Raw genomic sequence first — 17,141 nt, forward strand, 5'->3', positions numbered from 1 at the left:
TTTAAATTACTATTTCAATCTCATTGCTCATTATTGATCTATTTGTTTGTATCTTCTCAGTTCAATTTTGGTCAGTATGTGTATCTAGAAATTTATCCATTTCTTCCAGATTTTCCAATATGTCAAAGTGTAAGTTTTCAAAATAGTCCCTAATGATCTCCTTGATTTCAATGGTATCTGTTATAATGTCATCTTTTTCTCTACTTTTATTAATTTGAATCTTCTCTTTCTTTCTTTTGGTTGGCTAGGAATTTAACAATCTTGTTTATTCTTTCAAAGAATCAACTTTTAGTTTCATTTATTCTTTATGTTCTTTTGTTAATTTAAGATTTGATCCTTATTATTTCTTTCCTTCTACTAACTTTGGGACTAGCTTTGTCTTGTTTTTCTAAGAGTTTGATATGCATAAGTAGGTTATTTCAGACCTCTCTGATTTTTTTAAATGTAGGTATTTATAGCTATAAGATTCCCTTTTAGAACAGTTTTCATTGCATCCCATATGTTCTGGTATGTTGTGTTTTCATTTTCACTTACTTCTAGGAATTTGTTTATTTCCTCCCTACTTCTTTTTTAAAAAGATATATTCATTGTATGGGGGGATTCATAGCAACAATTCCAAATAAGCTTATATTGTGCATTGGTTACATAACCCCTACTCTATCTCCTTTTAAGTCCCCTCCCCACTCCACTTAAAGCATTTGCAAGAGGTTTCTTTGTTCTATTTCGTATAAGTATATGAAGTCCATCAACGATATTCTCACCTTAATCTTCATTCACCCTTCCACCTCCCATGAGTATCCCCTTACACACACTCACTATAGCTATTTTACAGTCCTGTCTTTTGTTATTCATATTTAAGCTGATGTTCAAGGGGATTTCTTGAATATACTTTACTCTAGTAATGTATCCCTGCTGTAAGTATACTTTGGTCTGCTCAACCCTTTGCATTACTCTCCCTTACCCCCTTTACCTTCCAACCTCCATTTTTCAACAGCTTTCAATGCATATCCTTATATCATCTACCTTTACCAATGTTATGTTTTATGATATTGTTGATGCTCTATCATTCTTTTTTCCTTTCCCTCTTTCCCTGAGTTCCATAGAGTAGTTCCACTATTACTGGCATGTTCTACATAGGGGTTTGTAAATGATCACGCTTGTTTTTGTGTACATGTTTATCTTTTGGATCTATCTTCCATGTATGAGAGAAAACATGTGGCCATTGTCTTTTTGAACCTGACTTACTTCACTTAACATGATGTCCTCCAGTTGCATCCATTTACCTTCAAACCACATGTCATTACTTCTTATGGCTGAGTAAAAGTCCATTGTGTATGTACCACATTTTCTTGATCCAATCATCAGTTGTAGGACATCTGAGTTGTTTCCATAGTTTGGCTATTACGAATAGTGCTATGATGAGCATCAGTGTACAGGTGTCTCTATTATGTTCTGACTTATATTCCTGTGAGTAGATGCCCAGGAGTGGTATCACTGGATCATATGGCAGTTCTATCTTTAGCTTTTTGAGGAATCTCCATACTGCTTTCCATGATGGTTGTACTAATTTGCATTCCCACCAACAGTGTATAAGGGTTCCTGTTCCCTGCATCCTCATCAACATTCATTGTTGTTATTGCCCTTGAATATAGCCATTCTAATTGGGGTGAGATGAAATCTTAGTGTAGTTTTGATTTGCATCTCTTTTACAGCCAAGAAAATTGAACACTTCTTCATGTATTTACTGACAGTTGTACCTCTTCCTTTGAGAATTCCCTGTTTAATTCATGTACCCATTTCTTCATTGGGATGTTGATTCTTTGGGGGTTGAGTTTTTGAGTTCCTTATGAATTCTGGATATTAGTCCTTTATCAGATGAATCACTGGCAAAGATTTTTCTCCCATTCTGTGGGGAGTCTCTTGAGTCTAGTGACTGCTTATTTTCCTGTGCAGAAGCTTTTTAGTTTGATTCAGTCTCATTTGTTCATTCTTTCTCTTAGATGTTGAGACTTTTGAGTTGTGCTTAGGAAGTTGTTCCCTATGCCTATCTGTTCCAGTGTATTTCCTACTTCTTCCTGTAGTTCTTTCAGAGTTTCAGGCCTTATATTAAGGTCTTTGATTCATTTTGACATGATTTTGGTACAGGGTGAGAGACAAGGATCTAGTTTCAGTCTTCTACAAGTGGATATCCAGTTTTCCCAGCAACATTTGTTGAAGGGGTTGAGGGGTTGTCTTTTTCTCTTGTGTGCTTTAGGCTCCTTTGTCGAAGATCAGTTGGATATAGCTGCATGACTCCCCCCTCCTTCTTTGATGACCCACTGATCATGCAAATATGTGTGTGTGTATGTACATATATGTATATAGTAATTTCTCTTGCTGTTGATTTGTAGTCATATTCCACTATAGTCTCATAAAATATAATAATTTCAATTTTCTTGTATTTGCTATAAGTTGCTTTGTGTCCTAAAATACCTATTGTGGAGAAATGTCCATGGGCTAGTGAAAATAATGTGTACTCTGTGGCTTCTAGTTGGAATAGAAATAGATCTATAGAAATAGTTGTCTGCTTGGTCTACTTAATCTATAGTATCATTTAATTCTCAAGTTTCTTTGTTGAGTTTTTTGTCTAGATGATCTATCTATTGGTGAGAGTGGGGTATTGAAATCATCAAATCTTACTGGTTGGGGTCTGTCTGTACTTTTATGTACAGTAGTGTTTTTGTTTGCTTTAAATTTCTTTATTTTTGTTATCATATTATTGTTTTACTGGGGGTACATTGTGACATTTATAAAGTTCTTAGCAATATATCATAATTGAATTCACCCCCTCCATCATTACCCTTTATACCCCCCCCCCATTTTTAGAATAGTTTCAACAGGCCTCATTTTTCCATTTTCATGCATGAGGGCATAATATTTCCACCATATTCACCTTCTTACACTCTTTCCTCATATCCTCCCCTGTTCCACTGGTACCAAGCCCCCCAGACAGGACCTGTCTTACCTTCCTGTTCTCTGTTTTTGAAACAAAAATTATCTAAGATAGCTCTGCAGATAAAATGGATGAGGGAAAAGACCCAAATTAATAAAATCAGAGATGAAAAAGGGAACATAGCCACATACACTAATGAAATCCAGAGGCCTATTAGAAAGTACTCTGAAAACTTACATTCAAGTAAACTGGAAAATCTACATAAAATAGATAAATGTCTAGATGCATATATCTAATCAAAATTGAACCAAGCAGATATTAAACATCTAAACATTACTATTACAAGCAATGAAATTGAAGCAGCAACAAAAAACCTCCATACAAAGAAGAGCCCAAGACCTGATGGATTCATGGCCAGATTTTACCAAATCTTTAAAGAAGAACTAACACCAATACTCCTCAAACTTTTCCAGGAAATAGAAAGGAAAGGAACACTACCAACTTACTCTATGAACCCAACATTACACTCATTCCAAAACCCAATAAGGAAGCAACAAGAAAAGAGAATTATAGACCAATATCTTTGATGAATATAGATGCAAAGATTCTCAACAAAACACTGGCAAACAAAATTCAACAATACATCAAAAAGATCATACACCATGATGAAGTCGGTTTCATTCCAAGGATTCAGGATGGTTCAGCATACATAAATCCATGAACATAAAACAGCATATAGACAGAAGCCAGGATAAAAACCACATGATCCTTTAAATATGCAGAAAAAGCCTTTGACAAAATTCAACACCCTTTTATGATAAAAAGGTCAACATCAAACTAAATGGAGAACAACTGAAACCATTGCCATTAAAATCAGGAATAAGGGATGTCCACTTTCTCCACTCCTATTCAATATAATGTTGGAATTCCTAGCTAAAGCAATAAGACAAGAGCAAGAACTAAAGGGATTCAAATAGGGAAGGAAGAAGTCAAACTATCCTTCTTTGCAGATGATGTGATCCTATATCTAAGAGACCCTAAAAACTCTACCAAAAAACTCTTAGAAATCATGAACTTTTTCAGCAAAGTAGCAGGATACAAAATTAACATACAGAAATCAGTAGCCTTCCTATGTACCCATAAACAAGAGACTGAAAAAGAAATCGGGGGAACAATCCCATTTAAAATAGCCTCAAAAACAATAAAGTACCTTGGAATAAATTCAACAAAAGAAACCAAAAACCTTTTAAGTGAAAACTATAAGCCACTGAAAAGAGAAATCAACAAAGACATCAGAAGATGGAAAGACCTTCCATGCTCATGGATTGGTAGAATCAACATTGTGAAAATTGCCATACTACCACAAGCAATCTTCATGTTTGTCACAATCCCTATCAAAATTCCAAAGACATTCTGCACAGAAACAGAAAAATCAATCTTGAAATACATATGGAAACATAAAAGACCTCAAATAGCTGAGGCAATTCTGATCAAAATGTCCAATGCTGGAGGCTCAACTTCAAACTATATATCAATATCCTCCACCAAAGTGGTAAATTTGTTAAAACAAATGAATCTAGAATGACACATCATCATCACCCAAAGACCATATTTAGGATTCACTCTTCTATTATACATTTTATGAGTTTAGACCAACATACAATGACACGTACCTACATCTACAGCATCATACAGAATAGTTTCACCCTACCAAAAATTCTATGAGGTTCCATGTATTTACTCCTCACCACTCATTCCTTGGCAGCCACTGATCATTTTACTGCCTCCATAGTTTTGTGCTTCACGAATGACATGTAACTAGAATCATACTGTATGGAGCTTTTTCAGATTGATTTCTTTCACTTAGTTATATGCATTTTAGTTTCCTACATGTTTTTTTATGGATTGACCAGTCATTTCTTTTCCACACTGAATAATAAATATTCCATTGCCTGGATAAACCACAGTTTGTGCATCTACCACAGTAGTCTCCTACTGAAAGAACATCTTGGTTGTTTCCAAGTTTGGGCAATTATGAATAAAGCTGCTATAAACATCTGCATACAGTTTTTGGGTGGACGTACATTGTATTTAAGTCAATATAACCCCCCTCCACTTCACAGTAGTGTTTCTTTTATGAAATTGGGTGGGCTGATATTTTGTGTGTATATGTTTACAATTGTTATAGCCTCTTCATGGATTGTTCCTTTATCAATATGAAGTGATCTCTGCTCTTCTGACTAATTTTGTTTTGAATTCTACTTTGTCAGATATGAGTATAGCTAATCCTGCTTGCTTTTGGTACCCATTTGCTTAGAATATATTTTTCTGTCCTTTCATTTTTAAGCATGTGTTTGTCTTTTCCAGTGAGGTGCATTTTTTTATAAGCAAAAAACAGGTCTTGTTTTTGTTTGGTCGTTTTTTTGGCAATACTGGGGTTTAAACTCAGGCCCTTGCACTTGCTAGGTATGCATGCTACCAAATGAACCATACTCCCCATCCTAATTGTTTTCATTATTTTTTCCAGATTAGGTTTCACCTTTTTTTTTTTGTGGTACTGGGATTTGAACTTAGGGCTTTGTGCTTGCTAGGCAGATGCTCTACTGCTTGAGCCACATTTCTAGCCCTAGAGTCTCACATTTTTTATCCTCCTACTTCTAGCCTCCCATATAGCTAGTATGATGAGTGCATGCCACCATGCTCAGCCTTATTGATTGATGCAGCTTTCTGTATTCCATATTATTTCCTTTTTCTAAATATTTAATGTTTTAACTGTGGCATGACATGGAAAGTTTCTTTTTCTAATCTTGTCTGTTTGTGTCCTAACAGCCTCCTATATCTGGATGTCCATTTCTTTTCCAAGAGTTGGGAAAATTACTGCTATTATTTTATTGAATGTATTTTCTATGTATTTAATTTGCACCTCTTCTCATTCTTTTGTGACCATGATTCATAAGTTTTGTATTTTCATGGTACCCCAAAGGTCATGTATGTTCTGTTTGTACTTTTTAATTTATTTTTCTGTATATTGTATTAGTGTTCTAATTCATGTACCTTGTCTTCAAACCCTGATATTCTGTTTTCTTCTTGATCCAGTAGTCTATTGGTGAAGCTTCAAACTGATTTTTTTACTTGACTTATTGAACATTTTATTTCCACAATTTCAATTTAATTTTTTTCAGAATTTCTGTATTTTTATTTAGTTTCTCTTTCATGTCCTGCATTGTCTTCCTTGTTTTATTCAGGTGTTTATTTGTATTCTTTTTTAATTCATTCAAATGTTTGTGTCCTCTTTAATTTCATTGATCCACCTTGTAATCATTCTGCTGAATTCTTTGTCTGGAATTTCATCCACTTCACTATCACTAAAGTTCATTATTGTGAAATTGTCAACTTTTGCAGGTATCATGCTCCCTTGTTTTGTTTTGTTTTTCTTGTGTTTCTTTATTGGGATTTGCACATCTGAGGCCAAGTCATTGGTTGGAGGTTTTAATCATCTGTATTCTGTATTGAACTATTCTCAATGTTCAGGCATAGTGGCAGGTTCAAGGTGCAGATTCTCACCATCGGACTGGGCTTGTAGCTAAGTAACAAAACATTCACTCACATGCTTAGGGCACTGGGTCTAATCCCCACTCAGAGAAAGGAAAATTAACTGGAGTCTCTGGTAGTTCTTATCATTTAGTGTGGTGCTGTAAGTGAGCTAAGGTTAAACCAGTCAAGAGTCAGTTATTGTCTTCAGGACTGCATTCACTTTATAAGCTTCCCTTCTTTGTGTTACAAGGAGTCACTACTGGCCTGAACAAGCTTTGTATCCTGTGGGCTGGGCAGGTTTCTCACACCTTCCTCTGGGCCCCCAGTTTGTGCCCTAAAGTTCAGCAAGCATCCAAGCCTAGGAGTGTCCTCTGAATGTGTCAGAGAGTTGGGGAAAGGGAAACTAACAAAGCATGCTTAACCAGAATTTTCAAGGACAAAATAAATGGATTCTAGAGATGTTAGTAGAATTGAAAGGTTTTAATGGACAACTGAATGAAAGAATAGTAAGAGGAGTCAAAAATGGCTCTTATTTGTCTTTCTGCAAAGAGAGACAGAGAAAGAATTGCTAGGGAACACTCTACCTCTTGTACCACACCCCTAGCCCAAAGAGAAGTATTTCTAAGAGCACTAGTAACCATGCTTAGCTGTGAACACTTACCTCCTGGGCCTAATTTCTTGTATTGTGGCGATGACTATATTTATCATCTGGGTGACTTCAACCAATTTGATTGCAATGTTAAATGCACTCCTCATATGCTGACCATTCACAGTTGGATATTCATATTCCTCAGTGACTGTCTCCTATTAGAAAAAACTTAAAGGGTATGCTAAGATTCTACTATATTTAATGAGCAACAAATGTTTCTGTTTAGATTGAAAACCTTGAAGAAGAAGGGAATACAGTGATTCAAATGTACAAGCTTATTGAACAATATCAGGTGCCCACACCTCCTGAAGACTTTGCAGTTTTTGCAACTATGAAACCATCCATTGTTGCTGTTCGGAATGCCATTGATAAATCTGTGGGTGATAGAGAAACAAGCATTAAGCAATTTTGTCAGCATTTGGGTAGAGATCTTGAAGATCTAAACAATGAAGTAAATGAAGTAAAGTTGCAAGCACAGGTAAGCTAAAGCAGGGTTTTTTAAATAAGCTGTGCAAAGTATAACTATTTCAGTCTTTAAAATTAAGATATAATTGACAAAAATGTATATATTTGTAGTATACGTATAATTTGATATATGTATGCATTGTGAAGTATATTAAGCTAATTAACCTATCCACACTGATGCACAGATGACACACGCAGGAATTTCAGGTGCTCGGGGTTCTTGAGCCCGCACTGAGAATGAAAGCACAGGCGGACTCCAAGAGCAGAGGTTGGAAAGATTTTATTTGTAGAGAAGAGAAAGACTGCATAGTGGAGAATGCAGGGGGACTCAGAAACCCGTGGTCCATGGGTCTGGTTGGGGATTGGGTTTTATAGCCATTTTGCACTGCCTGAGGGCAGAGATGTCTCTCAGGTGCAGACAGAGGTTTCCTGGGAAGGAGAGGTGTCTCCTTGACCACTTACCACCTTTTGGGACCACCTGCAATCCATCCTTCACACACCTCACGTATTTTTTTTGTGGTGAGAACATTTAAGATCTACTGCTCAAATCATTTTGTGGTATACACTTCATTTTTAACTGATTTAACTTTTGTTTTTATGGTTTTATTCTAGCCAGTCAATAAGTCATTGAGCAGTTATTTAAAATGTTTCTGAACCTCTGTTTTTATCTGCTAAACTCCAGACCATCATAAGCAAAGCCTATGTGTAATATTGAATACCTCTCATCCTAACTTGTATTTGTTATTTTGAAATTAATTTTTTTAAATACTTGCTGGCATATTTTACAGCTGTTGTCACAGTTTTAAAGTTTGTGTGGTTTATGAGAACATTTCCCTTTAAGAAGAGGTAGAGTATGTATTAATAAATGGTAGTGAAGTCTACTTGGTTCATTTTCACCAGTTTTACTATAAAAAAGATTCAGAATTTAGAATGGACATCTAGGTGATTCTTAACTAAAGGTATGAAAGTACAATCCTCTAATGATTCATTATTAACATTGGCTAAATCTTATCACATAATTATAAAACCATATAAAGTTATAATAAAAATTAGAAAAAACTCAATGACCAACAACAGAAGGTTAATAAAATACATTAAGGTATACCTACCCACTCAAAGGAATGTAATACAAACATTGACGACTACAATATATATATTTACATTCATTAACATGGAAACATTAAGGCAGGTGATATTATATACTTACTATTTGTCAAGCACTGTTCTAAGGACTTAATGTTGTTTTTACTTTTTTATTGAAGTATTTTTATATTCTCTTATAGACAAAAGTGTATGTAACTGTAATAACCATATACCTCAATGAATTATCAAAAAGTGAATACTCCCATGTATCCACTTCTCATGTCAAGAACCACAGCATTATCGGTACCCTTGGTGTTCCCTCCTGATCATTTATCCTTTCTTCCTCTCCAAAGATAAATACTACCCTGAATTCTAGGGCAGGAGGCATGGCTCAAGAGGTAGAGTGCCTGACTAACAAGCTTGAGGCCCTGAGTTTAAACCCTAGAATCACCAAAAAATAAAAGCCCTGAATTCTAGTGTCATAAATTAATTTGCCTACTTTTGGTCTTCAATTAACTAATAATAATAATCATATGATATGCCCTTTATTTTATTTTGATATATTCCTGAGATTTATCCATGTTGCTGTGTACTTTATCCACGTGTGTTGCTATAGTTTTTCATCATATTTTACATTTTAATTATATGTTCCATGGTTGATGGACAATGGAAGTGTTTAAAGTTTTTGACAAAAATGAATAATGCTTCTAGAAACATTCTTATGTGTGTGTGCATGTTTTCTGATAGTAGATGGTAAGTCAATCTGCATTCCAGAAGGGGTTCTGCCCCTATACCTGGAAGGAAGGAATGATGCATTTAGGACAAGAAGACTCTGCACAGGCCTCACTGAGCTTCTCCACTTCAACTATTAGCCCAATCACATTTCAACACAGTTGTTCATGCTTCAGTCATACTTATGTAACAAAGTCTCCATAAAAGCCCAAAAGGACAGAGTTTGCAGATTATTCAGATAGCTGAACATATGAAGGGTACTGGAGAGTAATGGGAGCTTTGTATTCCTTCCCCCATATCTCATCCTATGCTTCTTCATCTGTGTCCACTATACCATCCTTTATAATAAATTGGCAAACACAATATTCCCCTAATCTCTACAAGCTACTCTTAAACCTAAAGAGGAGGTGTAGGAGGCTGATGCATAGCTGAGGCACAGGTAAGCAAGCCAGGGCTTGTGGCTGGCATCTGAAGGCAAGAAGCCTTGGGACTGAGACCTCAACCTGTGGGATTTAAGCTAAACCCAGGTAGATAGTGTCACAGTTGAACTGAATGGAGGACACTGGGCTACAGAATTGATTGCTTGCTTTTGTGTGTGAGAAAAATCACCCACACTCAGTGTTGGAAAGATGTTGCAAAAGTATATTAGGAGAAACTGAATTTATTTCTGTAGTATCTTTAGACTCCTCTCAGAATTCAAAGGGGTTTCTATTCCTTTATTGTAAAATAAGAATTTTCCTTGTATTACACCCTTTTGTCTGTTATATTCACCTGTCCTTACTTTGAAGTCATATTAGTTGGAGAACTATAGGAAATGAAATCAGATAAGGGAAACTATATTAGGTATAATTTTAAAAGCAAATGTTATAGCTGGGTGTGGTGGTACATACCTAGAATCTCAGCACTTGAGAGGCTGAGGCAGGAGGATCATAAGTTTGAGGCCAGCCTGGGCTACATAGCAAGACCTTGTTCAAAAACAAAAAATAACAATAATGATAAAATTAATATTATCCTCATGTCACATTTTTATATAATTCTCTACTTTTATAATGCATATGTATTGCTTTAAACTTCAGGAAAAGCCATCATTTTAACAGAGTTTATAATATCAGAGAGAAAAGAGAATTAGAAAAACACTTTTTGGAAAATATTTATGAATTCATTCAATTTAATTGATCTGCATCAAAAAGTAGGAATGTCTAAGCAAAAACTATCTAAATTTTACAGGATCCACAGATTTTGGATATTTCTACTGACCCAGAGAAAATAAAGGTCATGTTGAGTGATCTGCAGTATGTTCTAGACGATCTTCAAAAACGTGCCTTTCAATATAAATCCTATCAGAAGAATTTCAAGGTAATAGCAGCTTTATAATCTGTCTTTAAAATGTGTGCATAGAAATGGTGTTTATGCACAGGTACTTTCAACAATGTGACTGTAAAAATTCAATGTGTGGACAGCTATGGGCTAGTCAGTGTGCTGCAAATACTCTCAAAATAAGATATGTTTCTGCCTTTTAAGTATTTAAAAATTAGTGCACATGAGAGACAAAATATGTTTCTTATTAAAAGATTATTGTGAATTTTGGAAAACTTTCACACAAAGTATGGTAGTTTCTTGTTAAAATATAAGTGCCTTTTTAAATGCAATTAAAGCCCCTCTATTATTTCCAATGTAAGATTTCAAGCTTCTTTTGCATTCATATGTGGGTTAAGTTTCCATGAATATTGCCTGATGATTCTATGAATATTGCCTGATTTACCCTGGTTTGATATGCCAACTTAATAAAAAAGGACATCTCTGCTAAGCTAGAAGATAGATGCATCCAAAAAGGTAGGTTTAAAAGGTTTGTCACTTTAAAAAAGAAGAGTAAAGACAAGAGATGCAGGAGTTTTAAATGATTTTTACAGAGGCCAACAAGAAAAGAGAACAGAAGTAAATGGTTCCTATTGTAAAAACCAGGACACCAGTAATGGGGAAGGTGCTATTAGTCTCCCTGGAAGACTTGGAGGGATGTGCCTGAATCTCACATGGGAATGTATCTGTCTCTTCCAGAATTCCAGATAGGTGACCAGAACATGATCTCATGTACTGTCCCCTTCAGAAGTGCCAGGGATTAATAGAGCAATCTGAAAAACAGTAGATGTGGTGTCAGGCAATGACCCTGATGTGAAACCTGAGGCAGTAGGTTGTTCCTAGTAGTTGTTCCTAGCTTGAGTTAACTGACTTAAAGGATAGGAAGGCATGTAGTAAGAATGAGAGGATGTGGAAGAAGCACTGCTCAATAAAAAGCTACCACTAACAGGTGAGTACTCCTTAAGTTAGAAAGAAAAAGTAGTATTAGTGAAGCAAAATGATGGAATATGAAGCCCTGGCCCCTCCTTTGCCCCATGGACACACTGATTCAATAACAGTACTTGGACCAATTTTCTTTATGAGAAATACAGAGACCAGCTGAGAGTCTCCAACTTACTAAGGAAGTTGAAACCAGAGGCACTGAAACCAGGAGGACTATCATGTATCTTCTCTAAAATCCCTGCCCCCATCCAGCACAGTGCCCCATGATTAGGAGGAAGCTGCCAGCTTCTTCCTGAGGAGAGAACGAGAGACGGGATGGTATGTTTAGCATTCTGACTTTCCAGAGGGCTTCCCTAGAAACTGTTTTCTCTCTTGCCTAAATGTGAGCATAGACAAGAAGAGGACCCTGGTAAGATACTCACAGAGAACTAACATACAGTTTGGACTAGTACTCACTGAATGCTCATAGTTCTCCTCCTGAGTCAGCACAGAATGAATGAGCAAAAAACTCTCAAAATCTCAGCTTCTCCCTAGAGAAGGAAAGGTTTTTAGTGTCCATCCAACACTCTAGGTTTTGGAGGAGGCTGCCTAAAGACCATGTCATCTGTCTCTCGGTGCTGACAGGACTCAGCATAGCCTATATGTTTGAGGATGCTGAGAACTAAAGCAGTGATTTAGACTAATACGTAATAACTGCCAAAGCCTCTCCCCCTGGCTTGGCATGACATGATCTAGAAAAATCAGAGTCCCAAGCTTCCCCTTAGAGAGGGAAAGAGAAGGTCAAAATGTATATCCAATGTTCAGACTTTCTGAGGGGTTGCTCGGGGACTGGTTTCTGTCTTGCTTTTCTCACAGCACTGGTATGACCCAGCATACTCTGGATGCCTGAGGGTCACTTCCTTCTGCAGTTTTCAATCATTTGTAGAGTAAGAGTAGGAATGAAAGCCTAAATGGTCTAGGTTACAAGAGAATATTTCCAACTCTTAATGGAAAACAATGATGAAACCCCTAATGTCAAAGCCTTAGTTTATCACAGGGCTCCACTTTTGAGCAATCAATTGCCTGGAAGTTTTCCCACCTCCAAGCCAAGGCTCTTCCATGGTTCTCACAAAAACACCTCCTTCAGATTGTCCTGCATTCTTCATGTCCATGGGGTTTATATATAGAACATGAGGTTAGAAACAAGTCAGAAGCAAGATTGTCCTCTCCATCTTCAACCTCTCTATCCTTCCCACCAGTAGGTAACACACAAATGTCTTCCTCTTCCATCATCCATGCAGAAGTCGTGGAAGAAGTCTGCCTCTGAAGACTGATGGAAAAATGAATGTCCATGGTGCTTTATTAATATTGATGACTTTTGAGGATATATAAATAAGTTTTAAGGAAATACACAGTTATGTTTTGTTACTCAACTGGGAATTGTGTATTTGTGGGATTTTGTGGAGTTTTTAATCTTAATTTTTTTCTATTTCTCCTTTACTTTCTCCACTTAGGATCCATATTCCACCAGAAGTCATTACATCAAGAATTACTAATAAAAGGTTAAAATAAGATCTTTATACCTGAAAATTAAATAATGTATTTTGTTTACTATATTTTAAAGGTAGAAGTGTCCAAGTTTGATGCTTTGGAAGAAGTTAGTGCTGAACTGAAGCTAAAACAATTGCTCTGGGATTCTTTATATGAATGGGATAAACTTCAGCAAGAATGGTTAAAGGTAGGAAAAAATCCTCAATTTTAAAATTATTTTGTATTAATTAAAACTTAAAATCCAACTAATATGAGTTACAAACTTCAGTAACCTTATTCTTAAGTATTCTTAATTTCAGTAAAATATACAATATTGTTATAATTTTATGGGAACTTGTATAGCACTCCAAAAAGTCCTCTGGCACTAAATGCTACAAAGCAAAAATATTTTTGTAAGCAGAGTTCTCACGTGTGTCCTCCAATCAGAAAGCTAAATGATGATGCTAAAGGGCTACATTGCATGACATGTAACTGTTTTGCGACCTCTAAATACAATCTTGTCATAATACACCCCAGTGTTCTTAAAAATTGCAAAATTTCATTTACTATCTACAAACTTTAGGTTTCTGTTAACTTAAGTATCTGTTCTTGTCCTTTAAAAAGGAAGCCATTTTGTTCACTCTGGTAGAATAGAATTAGAATAATAAATCTAGGTTCTTCCCTTAAGTTCTCAGTAGTAAACTCTCTTAATTAGGGAGCCAATATCAACAGCCACAATAGAGTTTTCTTTAAAACTATCACAAGGTTCAACTGTCTAGGAAGCAGAATAAGTGACTACCTATACTTTCAAGTGTGATATAAATGTATTGAAAATACCATCAACTTCTAAAATATTATTTTGCATTTCTCATTCATACCTATGCTACTGCCTATAATTAGGATTCACATGTCTGCATCAAAAACTATTGGTACAGGAAATGTTTTCTCAGGTAATGTTCTAAGTGCTTAGAAGAACCAGTGGAGAATTAAAAAGGGAAATGTCAGATAGTGACTCATGCTTGTAATCCTAGCTACTTGGTAGACTGAGATCAAGAAGACCAAAGTTTGAGGCTAGCCCAGACAAATAGTTCATGAGACCCCCATCTCCAAAATAAACAGAGCAAAAGGGACTAGAGGTCCACACTTCAAGTGGTAGAATGCCTGCTTTGCCAGTGTGAAGCCCTGAGTTCAAACCCAAGTCCCCACCCAAAAGGAGGTGGGAGGAAACAAAGTCCAAATCCTCACAGAACTTACCTTTTGGTGAAAGAAACAAAACAAACAAGTAACATATGCTGTAATATCAGAGAATTTTAAGTGTCCTCCCATAAAACTCACTTATTAATTATCTCAGAAGTGAAAATTACTGTTAGGAGGAAAGAAGCTTAGAGAGTTTTCTGATTACTACTATAGGTTGGAACAGAGGCTTCCAAAGGAGGGTACACTTACCCTAGGAAACGCACAAGAAAACCAATTAGGGAGCAGAAGAAAAATGTTAAATCTAGAAAAAAATGTAGGTTTACAAATTTTTACATGTCAACAAATGTTTACACTCATGTCCATGTAACTGAGAAATGCAATTATAGATATGTGTATATTAAGAGTACATCTTTAAAACATTACTACTATGTATATTTGAAATTTATGGTTAGCAAGAGTAAAAATCAGCTGATCTTGTCCTTAGAATACTTTACAAATATTAACCTTCAGGGATAAATTCCAGGGATTCCAATACTTCATGTAATGAGGAAGTGGAAAGGCATAAACAGTTGATATCTAGTATATCTTCAGCAATGTTTAATAAGTAAAGCCATTTTTAAAAATACAGAGTTAATTTGATTTAACGATTTAAGTGCTAAACAAATTTGAGCAATGTAACACATTTTTTACAAGTTTTATTAGCTTTATACATTTCAACTTCTGTTTTTTATTGTGTAGTCCAAATTTGACTGCCTGGATCCAGAAACTCTAAACAGTCAGGTTTCTAAATATGCTAAATTTGTGACCCAATTAGAAAAAGGCTTGCCACCCAACAACGTCGTGCCCCAGCTCAAAAGCAAGGTGGAAAAAATGAAAGAAAAGGTAAGACTGGTAGAGATTATTTCAAAACTCCAGGCCAATCAATTGTGAATTGATGCTAATGAGACCAAAATTGGGAATACTCTGGTTAAGTTAGCCAGCTTTGTAAAGAGAAGAAAGAATGGTCAAATTCATTTTTTCTCAGCTGCACAAGACTGTATTCCTGTCAGCAGCTGGTCAAGTCATGAAATTGAATTCTTTGGTCAGAAGGAGCTTTCAAAATAGAGTTTCCCAAAGTGATAAGGGAAATAATGCAGAAATGGTTCATAGTTATGCCAAGATTCTGACTCACTCGTCCCTTAGGCATCCAGGTGAGCCTTGTCCAAACAACCTTGCAACACTGCACCACACAATGACGGCATTTTCCAGATGTGCTGTGTTGTGAAGACAGCCAGGAAGCTGAGCAATAGGAGCATGGGGCTGGCTGTTTGAAACCATCCTGCCAAGCTGTGCTTGAAGTGAATAAGAAAAGGGAAATGGTTTTATCCTTTAAGCATTTTTAGGATTTTTTTTAAAAAAGAGGAGATAAAGGACTAAAAGATGTGGAAAGGAAAATTAAGCAAAACTTCAGGCACAGTGAGCAGAAAGCTTTCAACATTGAAAAGAGTATTTCTGTCCAGATTTTTCCCCATTACTTATAATAATATCTAGTTAAAACACTTTCCCACACTATTGCCTATAATAAGGTTCTATCATACAATTATAAACAAATTCATTCATCACAGTCTTCATTCTGTCTTGGGTTCTCTAGGAATACTGTTGTTATTTTTTTAACTTAAATACGGCAGAGGTCACTTTTTGCAATATGCAGTCCTATGGCTTTTGACAAATTGGTAGGTTCAGTATTCAACACAACAGTACCATACCATACAGGAGTTTCATGACTCCTGTCCCTTGTTCTGTCTCTTCATAGGCAGCCCTTCCCTTCATCACAATCCAACCAACCATTCATTTATTTTATGTCCCTATCATTTAGTCTTTTATACAATATTATATAAGTAGAGTAATATAATATGCAATCTTTGGGGTCTGGTTTCATTTACTTAGCAAAATGTATTTAGGATCCCTTCATGGACTTGTGCCTAGAAATATATAACATGCTCATTACTCAAAATTAAAAAGATAAATAACTTTAAATTAAGTTGAACAAAGGATTTGAATAAATACTTCCTAAAACAAGACATGTGACAAGATTCTGAATATTGTCATTTTTATGGAAATGCAAAGCAAAGCCATGCTGAGATTCTGCTTTGCACCTGTTAGGATGACTATGATCAAAAATATAGAGAATCTAAGTGTTGGAAATCTGGAGACATTGGATCCTCATATGTTGCTGGTGGGATTGTCATGTAGTACAGCCACTTTGGGAAAGAATTTAGCAGTTTCTTAAATTGTTAAACACAGATGTACCATATTACCACGCAATTTTACTCCTAGATATATATCCAAGAGAATTGACACATATGCTCACACAAAAACTTGTATGCAACTGTTCATAGCAGCATTATCCATAATGGCCAAAAAGGAGGGGAAACCCAAATGTCCACCCATCAGCTAATGAATGGAGAAACAAAAGTTATATAGCCACACAGTGGAATATTATTCAGCAGTAAAAAGGAATGAAGTACTGATATGTGATGCAGCATAGACGAACATTAAAAATATTATGCTCAGTAAAAGGAGCCAGTCTCAAAAAAAACCTACATAGTATATGGTGTCATTTATACAAAATGTCAAGAATATAAACATCTATAGAGAAAGTAGAGTGCTGGTTACCAGGCACTTTGAAGAGGGAGAGATGAAAGTGACAGCTAAGAGGAACTATGTATATGCAGTTTCCTTCTGGGTTGATGAAAACATTTT

At 35.8% G+C, this 17,141-nt stretch overlaps 1 protein-coding gene across 1 annotated transcript in view; it reads left to right on the forward strand.

Annotated features, from left to right (window-relative positions):
• The window catches only part of Dnah6 (dynein axonemal heavy chain 6), a 260,955-nt gene that overhangs the window by 64,855 nt on the left and 178,959 nt on the right, over nucleotides 1-17,141 (forward strand). Inside the window, exons 15-18 of the mRNA XM_074050092.1 lie at nucleotides 7,342-7,593; nucleotides 10,623-10,751; nucleotides 13,297-13,410; nucleotides 15,138-15,281. Coding sequence (XP_073906193.1) covers nucleotides 7,342-7,593; nucleotides 10,623-10,751; nucleotides 13,297-13,410; nucleotides 15,138-15,281 — 639 coding nt within the window. The remainder of the gene's footprint in view (nucleotides 1-7,341; nucleotides 7,594-10,622; nucleotides 10,752-13,296; nucleotides 13,411-15,137; nucleotides 15,282-17,141) is intronic.

This window comes from Castor canadensis, chromosome 12 (genome assembly GCF_047511655.1).
Source record: "Castor canadensis chromosome 12, mCasCan1.hap1v2, whole genome shotgun sequence".
In the NCBI taxonomy this organism is placed as follows: Eukaryota; Metazoa; Chordata; class Mammalia; order Rodentia; family Castoridae; genus Castor; species Castor canadensis.